This window comes from Choloepus didactylus, chromosome 2 (genome assembly GCF_015220235.1).
Source record: "Choloepus didactylus isolate mChoDid1 chromosome 2, mChoDid1.pri, whole genome shotgun sequence".
Lineage (NCBI taxonomy): Eukaryota > Metazoa > Chordata > Mammalia > Pilosa > Megalonychidae > Choloepus > Choloepus didactylus.
In genome coordinates, this window is record NC_051308.1 from 20393815 (window position 1) to 20408829 (window position 15015).

The window sequence follows — 15015 nt, forward strand, 5'->3', positions numbered from 1 at the left end:
TACTCCTTCACATTTGGAGGTAAAAATTTCCCATCAAATGTAACTATATAGGTATCCATGGACTGACAATCTTGGCCTTTCCTTCAGAAGCACAATTGAGAATATAAATTATGAACAATCTCAAGGTGGATATATTTCTTATCCATAGACATATTTGGTTAAAAAGTTAGGCAAATAGGTATACCAATACTTTTTTACTTTAAAAATCTAAATTAGTAAACAGTAAGAGGAATGGTTAAAAATAAAAAGGTAGGCTCACGAAGAAAGTCAACTTCAAAAAAAAATTAAAATGTTATCTCATACTTTTCAGAAAATAAGTCATTCCTTCACATACATAAGTCATACGCATTATAAATAATGTTAAGGCAAAATAACTTATGTGATGAGAGAAAGTTGTCTGGTTTAATGAAAGTATTCCTAAAAAAAAAGTTAAAATTATCTAAGGATAAAATAAGGCATGGTGAAATATGTATAAAACTCATTAGAATTTCACTTACCTAATAACAATTCACCAGCTGTCTCTCGAGATGGTGCAACACTGATACATCTTCGATTCACCCTGTCAAAACAGATTCAAAATTACTGTGATTAAATATTTTGAACAATTTTCATGAGTAGAAGCTTTATTTTATCTAGTAAAAGATTTCAGCAAAGCAGACTAGATTTTCAATAGCCTGAGATGTCTTGTCAAAATCCACATCAAAATACTATCTCATTTTCCAACATTCTGGTGGAGGAGAAAATGACTGATACTTTTAGAAAAGGCTAATAATCCCCATAACCTCTATGCAGAATATGGGGATTCAGCTATTTAAAATACTTCAATATTTTATATTTTTCTAGTAAATAAACAAGCATTGGTTCACACTTCTGATATTTCAAAGAAGCCTAGTGCTCTGAGAAAAACAAAGGACTCAGAAATCAGAAATATTCCTCTACTCTTTATATAAGTTACTTATCTTTGAGTTACAAGTTTTTCATCTAAAAAATTGGCATGATAATAACTACCACCACAACAATAATGATAATACTCTCAACAGTTAACCCTTTTTTACAATCTATTATATTGACCCATTTAATGTTTTCAGCAATGCTATGACACCTTGGGTATCATTATTTTATCATTTAATAGATGAGGGAACTGAGACAGACAGGACTAAGATCAGATAGCTAGTAAGAGGAGGAACCAGAACTGGAACCTTTAATCGGTACACTCGATTGCCTCTTGATGATACCACCACCAGCATTATCTATTTCACAGAGCAATTAGAAAAGTCAACTACAAAAATATACACATATTAACAAGGGCCAGAGTACCATGCCTCAAGTCCAGTGAACTATCAAAAGTGTTGTTTTTTCCTTTTCGATTTTAACCATTCAACCTGTCCTCTCCTGAGCCATTTTAAGACTTTCCATACAACCACAGCATTATCTAAAATACTTCATAAACACTATAATGAACTGTTAAAATCTGTAACTCCTTCAACAAGAAGAGAAGGTCAATGGACTCAAATTTACCTTATAGATTCACTTGCAGCTTTGTCTTTTACAGTAGAGGAGAAAGAAGAATGAGTTTTATCTTCAAATAGGTAAGAGAGTGGTGGTTTAACCAAGTCTATTGAGGAAAAAAATGCATATTATCTTTAATGACCATAGTTATCTGTTTTCATATATATAATATATTGAGTCACAAAGCCACTGTTATTACCCTCTGACTTCTGTCTATCCTTAAGGAGATATTTATTTGGAATAGTTAAATAACATCTCTGTAGACGTCTCCTCTCTCGATTTGGCCCTTCTGTTGGATCCAACTGCCATGAAGTTGGATAGTAGATGGGATCATACCAGACGGCTCTGCAAATGAAAATAAATAATGTTTTAAGTGGCAAAATGAAGAACTTACAGCTTAAAAAAAAAATCATTGTAGAGACTGAATAAATAAATTACAACTGATCCATTCAATTAAAAAATTCAAAGAATTGATAAATATCCTATTTTCTTATACTTCATAAACTTTTTCAGTTTAGCTCTTTCATCTATTTGGAATTTATCTGTGTATGTTTAGTGTATTTTAGCACTCCAAAGTCATACTAATCAGTTACCTTAACCAAATTCACATAATTTCCTTCTTTTCATTATCATGGTATTTCTTTTCACTACATTATAAAAAAATAGGTAGAAAACATCTATTTCTCAACCACCCAGTTTCAGTGATTATTCTTTTGCAAGAACAATACAATTTAAATTAAAGCCAATTTTACAGATTTTACCACCTGGAAGAGCTAATACCTCTTTCTCCCATTCTTTTATTTTCTCCAAATTAAAAAAAAATTCTCATGATTATTCTTCAAGACGAAATAAATAAAAAATGGTTAAAAAATGTTTTAAAATTAAACAAAAAATATTTAAGCTAAGAAAATAATGTTATGAATCTGAATTCTGAAATAAAAATAGTGTTTAACATGATTATATAAAAAATTCATGCAAGACAACTAAATGCCTTCCGTCCTATTGAGTCCCCCTATTTTCCTTACCTATCATGTGTCAGTTGTTGAATAAGTTCCTGCCAATGTCTGCTGGCACTCAAATCTACTTTATACATTCCTCTTATATGCTGGATCACCTTTTTTCTCTCAATTCCTTGGGAGAGAGACACTGCCTGGGTGATATCTGCAGCTATTTTGGATATGTCCTTTGATTTTGAATCTAGACGCTGAAAAAGACTACATAAACGGTAAGATTGTCCATCAGTTAAACTTATGTAGAATACTAAACATATATCAAAACATGATATTTTAATTATTAAAAGCATATATGAAATCTACTGGATTCCTAAAAGACATGACTTTCAGTAAACATTATATCTTACCTTTGTTGATTATTATTAACCGTTTTCTGCCAGGTGGCTTTATTTGCACCTTCTTCAGTCTCATATTTCTTTTGTTCCTAAAAGATTTAGATAATAGTATACTATATAAAACTTATTATTTCTCATTCAACATTGGCATAGTGTCTAAGAAACTAATTTTAAAACCAAGCTGAAATAAGGAGAAAATATTGTTCCTAGAGGAACAGGATATTAAAATAAATTTGCCACTAAATAATGTTATAATTCCACCTTTTTTTCCCATACAATATGAGTCATAGATTTTTCCCACACAATGTGAGTCATAGAAATTAGGGTAGAATATTTAACCAGGGTTACTAAACCTGATGGATTTACATAGTTATTTGGTTCCTTATTTTGCTTTTTCATTAAAGAGCACATAACTCGAGGTTTATTCTTCAACTTCCTTATCACCAAAACAAAACAAATCTTCCCTTTACTGATGGCTACTGATAATGGATAAGGATGACCACAAAGAACAATATTCTCCTTAAAATAATATTATTTCCCCCCCATAGTAAAAAGTAATATAAAGTAAAAACAACTAGCATTTCAAGTTCATCATTAATTATACTCTATAATAAAAAAAAAAGATCTTTCAATTATTCTTTAACTATATACAATGGAATATCCTAAGAAACAATTATGGTTTCACTGACTCACCTCTTTGATCATTTTAATAAGGTCAGATTTTGTTGTTGCACTGGGAGGGATGCACTTATGACCACATAATTTTAAAGTATTCATAAGCAATTTTGCTGTGTCTAGTTCTTCTTCAGTCAACTCATCTTGGTGATTATGCATCAACTCTGACAAATACAAAACTAACTTTGCTCCATGCTTTAAAAAAAAGTACGCATTTTTTTAGTAATAAAGAACTTTTATTTTTTATATTTAAATTATTTAAAAGTAATTAAATAAAATTAAATTATATTCCTAGATTTAATTACTTTATAGTATAAATTCAGTATAACAAATTCAAACAAAATTATTTGGTATTTTATGCAAATGAACAAAAATCAAACCAGTCTGCAAACCTATTTTAAAGAGATCTTCCTTCTTAATGAAAACATTTCTAAACCTTAAATTCCATATACATTTAAATTTAAAATTATTAATTATAGGAATGCAAGTTTGTCATAAAATTGACACTGAGTAGCTTTCTTGCTACTTGTAGAAGTTTAAAAATGTCAATTTTAATCTCTCCACACACAGTGTACATTTACCTTGGCCTGATATAGTTTTAAAAATATTTATTTTTAAAATTGTACTAGGTTAAGAAAGTATAAAAGAAATGTTGGCTAATATGTGCTTGATATCAATCTATTCCCCTACAGAGTGCTTGCTGATTGCAAGGGGATAAGCACAATCTTAGAAAGGAGAGATCTAGGTATCACTACCTTAACCCAGTGATCAATTGTAGCATCACTACTAGTGGACGACCAGACATTATGTACTTCCTTATGTGAGGTAGTATGATGTAATAGTATCACCTACAATGTCTTGTTACCAAAAATGTTTAACCTACAGATCTGATGATTTATAGGGAATACAGGAGATAAAGGGACAAGTTAAACAGCATCTTGTGGAAGCAGCCAATTAAATCTTGAAGCTGGCCCAGTCTCTTCAACAAGACAATGCCGTGGAAAAACTAAAGTGTGTGTGTGCATGTGTGTGCGTGTAGGGCAGCTATTCTAGATGTAAAGATGTCTAAAAGACATAAAAGCCAAATTGGATGCATGGACCTGGTTGAATCTTGTTTGAATAAACCACTTATAAAGGACATATTGGGGACAACTGGGGAAATATGATTACACAATTGATATTTGATGACCTTGGGTAATTACTGTTAATTTTGTTAGGGGTAATAAGGCTGTTATATAAAAAAAAGTCTTCTACTAACATAATTCAAAGGGAAAGTGTCAAGATATCTACAATTTACTTAAAATACCTCAGAAAAAATGCCAACAATATGATAAAAATATTAACAACTGTTAAATCTAGGCTATGGTTATATGGGTATTCATTATACTATCCTCTGTACTCTTTGTATGCTTGAAAATTTTTATGGCAAAAGGTAATAGAAAGAAAGGAAGCTTTGGGAGAAAGAATTATGAAGAAGATTTGCTAAAAGAATATAGGAACAAATTTAAGATAAAGAAAAATAATTATTAGTTTTTCTCACAGAAAAACTGAACTTGAGGGAAAATCTGTGGCTAAAGTAAGAGAATTATGTTTATTTTTTTTCTTTCTCTTTTTATTTCTGCATAGTACAAGAGAGATTTGTGAAATGTCTAGAATAAAACCTATCTTTGGATTAGTAACCTTTAGATTACTCCTTAGAGAAAACAAAAGGTAAATTTCTCAAAAACAAGCTAGACCTCAGCATTCATTTCTATGTGCAAGTTTACTGGAGGGTCGGTTTAGGCCATTCTTTTATGAAAAGATCCCTATAAACAAAATTAGTGTTACATAATATAACAAGAATTATCCTTCACAGCTCAAACCTAAAAAGAACTGTGATTCATAATTTTTTAAGAGTTCCTTCCATGCTTTAGATATTATACTTGATTGGAATGTGTATACTAAGTATTATTTAGACATTAATTTTGCTAACAAATTAAACATGTACATTTTGCTTTTTTAAAATCTGCATTGATAGAAATTCCAATGTATGGTTTTATGACATTTTAAACTGTGAATACTATTAAATGTCAACAAATGGTTTTGGAAACTATTACATTTTGGGTGATATTTAAGTTAGCATACTGAACCATATCATGTCATTTCCTAAAAGCATAAGATGAACATATGCAATGGTGAAAATAGCAAAGCTTATTTTAATGCAACATTTTAAATTAGTCAGGAGACAGCTGTTACCTGATCAAGAGAGAAAAATGAACAGACGCTCTGTGAGTAAATGCCTGAAGAGTTGGCAAATAAATAAAAATGTTAAATGCCTAGAATATATTCATATGTGTATCTTAAAGGTAATTTTCTTCTTGTGACTTTAAAAATATTTCAGTTTAGTATTTAGTGACATTCTAAAATCATCTTGGAAAACTATCAGAAATGGTTTTATTCATTTTGAATATTTAAAGAAACACATTATTTCCTTAAACAGTGAGTTGTTTCTAGTGTCTCATTTCAACATCCTCTAATCAATCATTTCTTGATTATAGTTCCTGGGACAATAAAAAGTGCTGTTGGGGCATTATGCAAAGAAAGCCATAAGTTTTGATTTTTCAGCCCTCAAAAAACTGATTTAAGAAATCTAATCTATTAAATATGAATTCTTAGAAAATTAAAAAAATGATAAATGTGTAAAAATTTTTTCAATGAGAATTCTAATAAGGATGAGTTCTGAATGTACAAAAGAGGAGGAAGGCTGTGAAGGAGGTAAAATGTGTGCTGAGTGTATGGATATATGGACAGAATGGGCATGCAGATAGAGAAAGGAGAAGCGAGAAAGCATTTGGGCCAGGTGGACAACATGATTAAAACAGCATGGCCACAGAAATACATAGGATATGCAAGAGACAAGCATAACACTGTCTTGAAAAGAGGAAAGACTACAGACTGTATAATTAACCAAAATAAAGTTGTAACCGTAGGAAAGAAGACTGAGGCTCTAAAAATCGTGCAGATTACAAATGAAATACAGCTTTTACACAGCTGTAAAAATCAATGAGGATGATCTCTATATACTGCTATGGAATGATCTCTAGGATATATTGTTAACTGAAGAAAATTAAGGAGTGTGTATAGTTCACTATCTTTCTTTGTGTTGAGAAGACACAATATACACATTTGTGTATCACTATATATATTTGCTTATATCTTTAAAAGAAATAAAAAACAAAAGAGGTATCTGCATATGGAGAGGGAAAGAACGGGGGGGGTATGAGGATAAAAGCTAGAACTTCTCTGACTATACTGTCTTACAATTTTCATTTGGGCACCATGTAGACATTTTATATAAATAAAAGCAAAATTAAACAAAAAAGGAAAAAAAAAGGAATCCTTAAAACTGGAAACAAACTAAAAAAAAAAAAAAAGAAAAGAAAGAAAAAGGAATCCAATTATATCTAATTGGTGGAAAACCAAATACAGAAAATTATTTTAAGTGCTTTTACAATACAGTATTTTTACTGTATATATATAATGGTATCCTAAGGACATAAAGAACCACTAGGATACCTTAAACTGCATTCAGTGGCTTGTTATTAGTGATAAGGTTGGTCATCCTATTTTGAAAATGTTATATGTGTAGAAGAATACAACAAATAAGCAATTATGTTAATGCCATTAGCAACCAAGATTATCAACAGTAACAAAAAAGAAACACAAATATAAAAGCCAAGAAAAAGTGAAGGTATCAGTAGGAATTCATGATTTATAATTTATAATTTATATATATAAAACCTAACTTTGCCCACTAAAAAGAGCTAGAAGAAATGACAACCCAGTAGCAACAAATGTAGATGACACCTAGGTTTATAGTCTGTAACTACTATTATCTCCTTAAAATGAAATAGGGGCTTCTTAAAGAAAAGTTTGGTTTCAGGTCTGGGGAAGGAAATGTACAAGATAAGCATGGGACATCATTCTATGCCAGAAAACAAGGAAATTAATTGTATTAATTTTTTAAAAGTTAATAGGAGAGGAGATGGGTCAAGACGGCGGCATAGGGAGGTGTGAAATCTAGTTTGTCCTCTAGGGCAGCTAGTAAATAGCCAAGAACTTTCTGGAATGACTGTTTGGGAGACTTCTGTGACCAGACGTACATTGTAAACCAGTCTGCAATGGATGGAAGGGCCAAGATCACAGCACAGAACTGTAAGTCAGTCTCCCAAGCTTGGAAGCTGATGCTCCTCCCTCACTGGCACAGCAGGCTGCTTTGGAGACACTTCCCTGGGGGAAAAAGAAGTAGTTTCTATTAGGAGTAAGGGAAGGAGAATTAAAGCAAGTTCCAACTGTGGATTTAATTAATAGATTCAGACTGCTGAATACAAGCTCCAGATACAGATAAAATCCAGAGCTAGTGAGAAAGGAACATGGAGGAAGCTCCTCCATAGAGAGGAGGCTAGGCTGACCAAATGAAAGAAAGAAAAGAAAAAGAAAACAACTTTTGGAGTTGGATGAGCTCAGAATGCTCTAAAAGGGCTGTGCACTGAGAAAAGGGGCACATAGAGCTAGGTACCAACTCTGGCTCTTGACTAGTGAACTCAGGGGCTAGGGACTGGGTCTGAAAAGGATTAAAAAAAAAAATAGCATAGAGAAAGCAGCAGGCTTTTTCCATTCTCAGCACTGCCCCAGGCAAGGGAGGAGCTAAGGTATGTCCAAGAGACAAAGTAACCAGTCAGGTAAAGAAGATCATTTCCTGAAGGGCTTATCTTCTCCAAGAAAGTGGGTGGGGTGGGGTCCAGCAAAGTGGCTGCTCTCAGCCAGAGAATTCAGACCCCAGTGGCTGGAAAACAGAAACAATTTAAGCCCACCCTCTACCTCAGCCTCTGACTCACCATTGCCCCTGGAAGGGACAGAGTCTGCTGAGAATTTAGGCACCGCACCTCTTTATGCCAGTGGGAAGCTGCGGGCTGACAAGTGCTACCTGCTGGGCAGGACAGGAAAAGCACAGAATCAAGAGTTTCACAGGAAAGACTGGCACCCTGCAGGGTTTCCTCCCCAGGGAGCCCTGATACTGGTTATACCCTCTTCTTGAGTTGTAGGTTTGTCTTGTCTCGGAAAATCTGACTGGGGTGGGGTAGAACCTATCTGGGAGGACTCTCTGAAAAAAAAAAAAAAATTTCCAGATAAGCATGGTAAGAACCAGAAAAACAAGAGCTAAGAAATTCTGATCAATTAAACAGAAGCTATTCTAGAGGTCCGGAATAATTTGAACTGAATGCCAAAGAACAGATAGAGAACAAAGCCAAACAACAACGAAACCCTAGGTAAAAGAGAAAATAACCAACAGAATAAACTAGTCAATGAAATTAGACGCCTAGACACCAACAAAAAAATTGTGACTCATAGTAGGAAGAACAAAGATATGGCCTAGTCAAAGGAATAAACTAACACACCAACCGAGATACAGGAGTTGAAACAACTAATTAAAGATGCTCAAACAAATCTCCTAAATCAATTCAATGAGTTGAAGGAAAATGTGGCTAAAGAGATGAAGGATATAAAGAAGACACAGGGTGTCCATACAGAAGAACTCAAAAGCTTTGAAAAAAACAAATGGCAGAACTTATGGGAATGAAAGTCACAACAGAAGAGATGAAAAACACAATGGAGATATATAACAGAAGATTTGCAGAGGTAGAAGAAAGGATTAATGAATTAAAAGACAGACATCTGAAATCCTACACACAAAAGAACAGACAGGGAAAGGAATGCAAAAATATGAGCAGGGTCTCAGGGAACAGAATGATAACATGAAGTGCATGAATATATGTGCTACGTGTGTCCCAGAAGGAGAAGAAAAGGGAAAAAAGGGAAGAACGAATAAGGAGGAAATAATCACTTAAAATTTCCCAACTCTAATGAAAGACATAAAATTACAGATCCAAGAAGCACAGCATACCCCAAACAGAATAGATCCAAATAGATCTACTCCAAGACACTGACTAATCAGATTGAAAATGTCAAAGACAAAGAGAACATTCTGAAAGTAGCAAGAGAAAAGCAACCCATCACATACAAGGGAAGCTCAGTAAGACTATGTGTGGATTTCTCAGCAGAAACCATGGAGGCGAGAAGGCAGTAGTATGATATATTTAAGATAGTGAAAGAGAAAAAACTGCCAACCAAGAATTCTATATACAGCAAAACTGTCCTTCAAAAGTGAGGGAGAGTTTAAAATATTTTCAGACAAACAGACACTGAGAAAGTTTGTGAACAAGAGTCTGCTCTACAAGAAATACTAGAGGGAATGCTACAGGCAGACAGGAAAAGACAGGAGAGAGAGGTTTGGACAACAGTGTAGAAATGGAGATTATCACTTAGGGTAAAAAGGGAAAAAATAAGATATGACATATAAAATCTAAAAGACAAAATGTTAGAAGAAAGTACGGCCTTAAAAAGTTAAGAACACAGGTTATCAGGAGATAGAAAGAGTGGAGACTGGGCATTTGATGCTGAAGGAGTACAGAATGTTCAACAGAATTGATCGTAAAGATCCAGAAATGGATAGCACAATACTATCTGATGGTAGCACAACACTATAAGTATAATGAACAAAGTCAAACATAGTTGAAAGAAGAATGCTAGGGGCATGTATGACTCCTGAGGATAGATAGAAGATAAAAACTGGGACTGTACAACTTAGCAAAACCTAGAGTGGACAATGGTGGTGATTAAATGTACAAATATAAGGAAGTTTTTACATGAGGGAGAACAAATGAATGTCACCATTGCAAGGTGCTGAAAATGGGATGGTTTATAGAAAAAATACAGTCAATGCAAATTAAGGTCTATAGTTAACAGTCAGTGTAATATTCTTCCATTAATTGTAACAAAGGCAATGTAGTAAAGCTAAATGTCAATAAGAGGGGGATACAAGGGAGGGGCATGTGACTCTGGCTGTTGTGGTTGTCTTTCCTTTTAATTTTTTTATTCTTTATTTTTTCCCTCTTTTTCTTTCTTTGTGGAAGAAATGGAAATGTTCTCATCTAGATTGTGGTGGTGAATGCTTAACTATTTGATTATACTGGAAGACACTGACAGTTCTACTACAGATGCTTCATGGATAATATAATGCTTTCTGAAAAATCCCACAGCTAACATCACACTTAATGGTGAAAGAATATTCCCTCTAAGATCAGGAACAAAACAAGGATCACCGCTATCACCATTACTACTCAACACTGTACTACAAATGCTAGCCAGAGCAAATAGGCAAGAAAAAGAAATAAAAGTCATTCAAATAGGATAGAGGTAAAACTATTCCTGCTCACAGAGACATAATTCTATACATAGAAAATCCTGAAAAATGTATAAGAAAGTTATTAGAGCTAATAAATGAATTCAGAAAAGTGGCAGGGTACAAGGCAAATATGCAAAAATCATTGGTGTTTCCACACACAAGTAATGAACAATCTGACAGGAAATCAATAAAACAATTCCATTCACAATAGCAACTAAAAGAATAAAATATCTAGGAATAAATTTTACCAATGATGTAAAGAACTAGTATGCAGAAAGCTACAAATCATTCCTGAAACCTAAATAAATGGAAAAGAGGGAAAGATATTCTGTGCTTAATATCATTAAGATGTCACTACTACCAAAAGACATTTACAGATTTACTGCACCTCAATCAAAATTTTAACAGACTCCTTCCCAAAATGGAAAAGCTAATCATCAGATTCATATGGAAGGGGACGGGACCTTGCTTGATTAGCCAAAAACATTCTGAAAAAGAACAAAGTTGGAGGACTCACACTTCCCAATTTCAAAACTTATTAGTAAGCTACTGTGCCAGTTTGAATGTATTATGTCCCTCAAAATGCCATTATTTTTTATGTAATCTTGTGTGGGCAGACATATCAGTGTTGATTAGATTGTAATTCTTTGAGTGTTTCCATGGAGATGTGCCCCACCCAATTGAGGGAGATGACTCTGATTGGATAGTTTCCGTGTAGGTGTGGCCCCACCCATTCAGCATGGGCCTTGATTAGTTTACTAGATCACTATATAACCTCAGATAGAAGGACCGAGCTTGCTACAGCCAAGAAGGACACTTTGAAGAAAGCACAGGAGCTGCAGATGAGGGACAGTCTGAAGATAGCCATTGAAAGCAGACTCTTGGTCCAGAGAAGCTAAGAGAGGACAAATGCCCCAAGAGCAACTAAGAGCGACATTTTGAAGAAGAGCTGTGGCCAGGAGAGGAATGTACTGGGAGAGAGCCATTTTGAAACCAGAACTTGGAGAAGATGCCAGCCACATGCCTTCCCAGCTAACAGAGGTTTTCCGGACACCATTGGCCATCCTTCAGTAAAGGTACCCGATTGTTGATGTGTTACCTTGGATACTTTATGGCCTTAAGACTGCAAATGTATAACCAAGTAAACCCCCCTTATAAAAGCCAATTCATTTCTGGTGTTTTGCATTCCAGCAGAATTAGCAAACTAGAACAGCTACAGTAATTAAAACAGTGTGGTACTGGCACAAGGACAGGTGTACAGACTAATGGAATAAAATTGAGAGCACTGAAATAAATCCACACATCTATGGCAATTGATTTCTGACAATGGTGCCAAGTCTACTCCATGGGGGAAATAATGGTCTCAACAAATTGTGCTGGGAAAACTGGATATCCACATGCAAAACAATGAAAGTGGACCCCTGCCTCATATCATACACAGAAATTAACTCAAAATGGATGTTCTTACATAAGTAAGAACTAGAAGTATAAAATGCCTAGAAGAAAACATAGGGGAACATCTTCCAGATCTTGAATCAGGCAATGGATTATTAGACTTTACACCAAAGGCATGAGGAACAAAAGAAAAAATAAATAAATTTAAACTTCATCAAAATTAAAAAAACAATTTGCATCAAAGACATTATCAAGAAAGTGAAAAGACAACCAACAGAATGGGAGAAAATAGTTGGAAATAATATATCCGATAAGGGTTTAATATCCAGAATATATAAAGGACACCTACAACTCAATGACAAAAAGAGAACAATCCAATTTAAAAATAGGCAAAGGACTTGAATAGACATCTATCCAAAGAAGATATACAAATGGCCAATAAGCAGATGAAAAGATCTTTCACTGGCCATTAAGGAAATGCAAATCAAAACAACAATGAAATACCACCTCATACCAACCAGAATGGCTATTATTAAAATAACAGAAAATAACAGAGAAATAGAAACCTCAGTAAATTGTTGGCGGGAATGTAAAATGGTGCAGCTGCTGCAGAAAAGTTTGGTGGTTCCTCAGAAAATTAAGTATAAATTAACATATGACCTGGCAATCTTACTTCTAGGTATTGCTCAAAAGAACTGAAAGCAGGGACTCAAAAATATATATGAACACCAACGTTCATAACAGCATTATTCAAAATAGCCCCCAAATGGAAGCAATGAAAGGTCCACTAACTGATGAATGGATAAACAAAATGTTGTGTATAAACATACAATGGAATATTCTCCCACCATAAAAAGGAATAAAGTTCTGCTACATGCTACAACATGGATGAAGAATGAAGACATCATGTTGAGTGAAATAAGTCAGACACAAAGAGGCAGGTATTGTATGATCTCATGTATATGAAATAACTAGAATATGCAAATTTGTAGAGACAGAAAATAGTTTATAGGTTAACAGGGGTAGGGAAGAGATCAAATTGAATATGATATACAAGCATCTACAGAAAGACTTTAGGTAAAATTTGTTTGGTAAGAAAACTATATTTATGACATTAGTCATGAAAATACAGTTAAATTTCAGTTCTTTTTAAAATATAATTTTATATATCACCAAAAGCTTTTACTTCTCAAATGCTGGGGCACTTACTTGCAGGGATGGGCTGAGGCAGTCTCGTAGTATTTCCTGATGATTCGGTTCACGAACTATTTCAAAAATCTGTTTTCTATCTTGTGAAGGGTGGGTTGGTGACAAAATATGCACTAGTAGTCTCCCAAGCTGTATTCGGAAGGTTTCCTTACAAGACCAGAGGATTTTAATCCACTGCTGCTTAGAACCACTGGTTTTATTTGAACCCTTAAATCAAAACAGAAAAGAATTAGGATCAGACTTCCCACGCAAAAATATACTAATTTCAACACAGTCCTAAAGATCATGGAACATAGTTGATTCCAGATTAGTTTTAATAGTCAAAATTAGAAAGACATATACGTATTCATTCAAATGAGAATTTAAAAGAGATGGATGAAGAAGCTAAAGTCCTAAGCAATTTTACATATTACTGTGGGCTTAGGAATTGTTAGGGAAAAAAAAAAAGAACCATCCTAGAATAATGCTAGCGCTCCCCTGCCAGCAGCCACAATGAACACGGCAGCGGTATGGCACACATCGAATTGTGGGTGGCACTCGAGGAGCAGCTTGGAACCCTGGCCATCCACCCCGAGGCTGTGGAACACCCTGAGGCATGCACAGCTTAAGAAACGATGCCTCTTATCCACAATTTGAAAGGAGTACCTAGTAAGAACTTATTTCTTAAAGACAACATGAAAAAAACCTATTGGCTGGTGACAGTTCTTCATGATAGACAAATAAATTTAAATGATCTTTCCAAGAAGTTGGATGCTGGGAGTGGAAATCTGAGGTTTGCTGATGAAACAGCCATGCCAGAAAAACTAAAAGTTGGCTAAGGCTGTGCTACACCCTTGGCACTCTTCTGTGATGAAGGAGGCATGAAATTTGTTCTGGATTCTGCTTCTCTGGAAGGTGGACATGAAAAGGTCTGTTTTCATCCAATGACAAATGCTGCAACCATGGGATTGAGCCCTGAAGACTTTCTCACATTTGTGAAGAAGACAGGACATTGACCCCATGATACTACATTTTGACAAAACCAACTAGCTGGGCTAATGTTTAGGGTAAATTTATTTCTGAAAGTTATTCTTCTTATTTGTAACTTATAAAAAGCATTAAAAGTGATCAGAAAATTTAATACCCTTGTTTCAACTACCTAAATCTTTTTAGGACTATTTCATCTTTTTTTTTTTTTTTTTTTTTTTTGCCAATTGATTTTTATTTTTTTATTAGAGAATTTGTGGGTTTACAGAACAATCGTGCATAAAATACAGGATTCCCATATACCACCCCAACACATTGTATTGTTGTGGAACATTTGTTACAATTGATGATGGCACATTTTAGTAACTGTACTGTAATTAAACTCCATGGTTTAACTTAGGGTTCACTGTTTGGTAGTACAGTTTCATGTATTTTTTTTAAATTCTACCGTCCCATGACAATTACTCTCTATAAGAATTCCTTCAACAATTAAGAATACTTCTAAGATTAACCATCTCACTTATCTTTTAGGGTATTTATTGTACTTGAAAAAAGCAAGTTTCAAAACAGTGTAAAAAATTATATAAAAGATTGTGCATATAAAAGGGAAAAATCAGAAGGAATTTGG

General features: G+C 34.0%; 1 protein-coding gene across 8 annotated transcripts in view; it reads right to left on the minus strand.

Annotated features, from left to right (window-relative positions):
* The window catches only part of LYST (lysosomal trafficking regulator), a 237139-nt gene that overhangs the window by 94239 nt on the left and 127885 nt on the right, over positions 1-15015 (minus strand). For all 8 annotated transcript variants that reach the window (XR_005214557.1, XR_005214559.1, XM_037821569.1 and 5 more), the window contains 7 exons: positions 13422-13628; positions 3551-3727; positions 2870-2946; positions 2535-2723; positions 1709-1854; positions 1519-1615; positions 498-559 (listed from right to left, as the gene is read on the minus strand). Coding sequence is in view for 6 of the 8 variants with exons in the window: in XM_037821569.1 (XP_037677497.1) it covers positions 498-559; positions 1519-1615; positions 1709-1854; positions 2535-2723; positions 2870-2946; positions 3551-3727; positions 13422-13628 (955 nt within the window). In the remaining 2 variants the exon portion in view is untranslated. The remainder of the gene's footprint in view (positions 1-497; positions 560-1518; positions 1616-1708; positions 1855-2534; positions 2724-2869; positions 2947-3550; positions 3728-13421; positions 13629-15015) is intronic.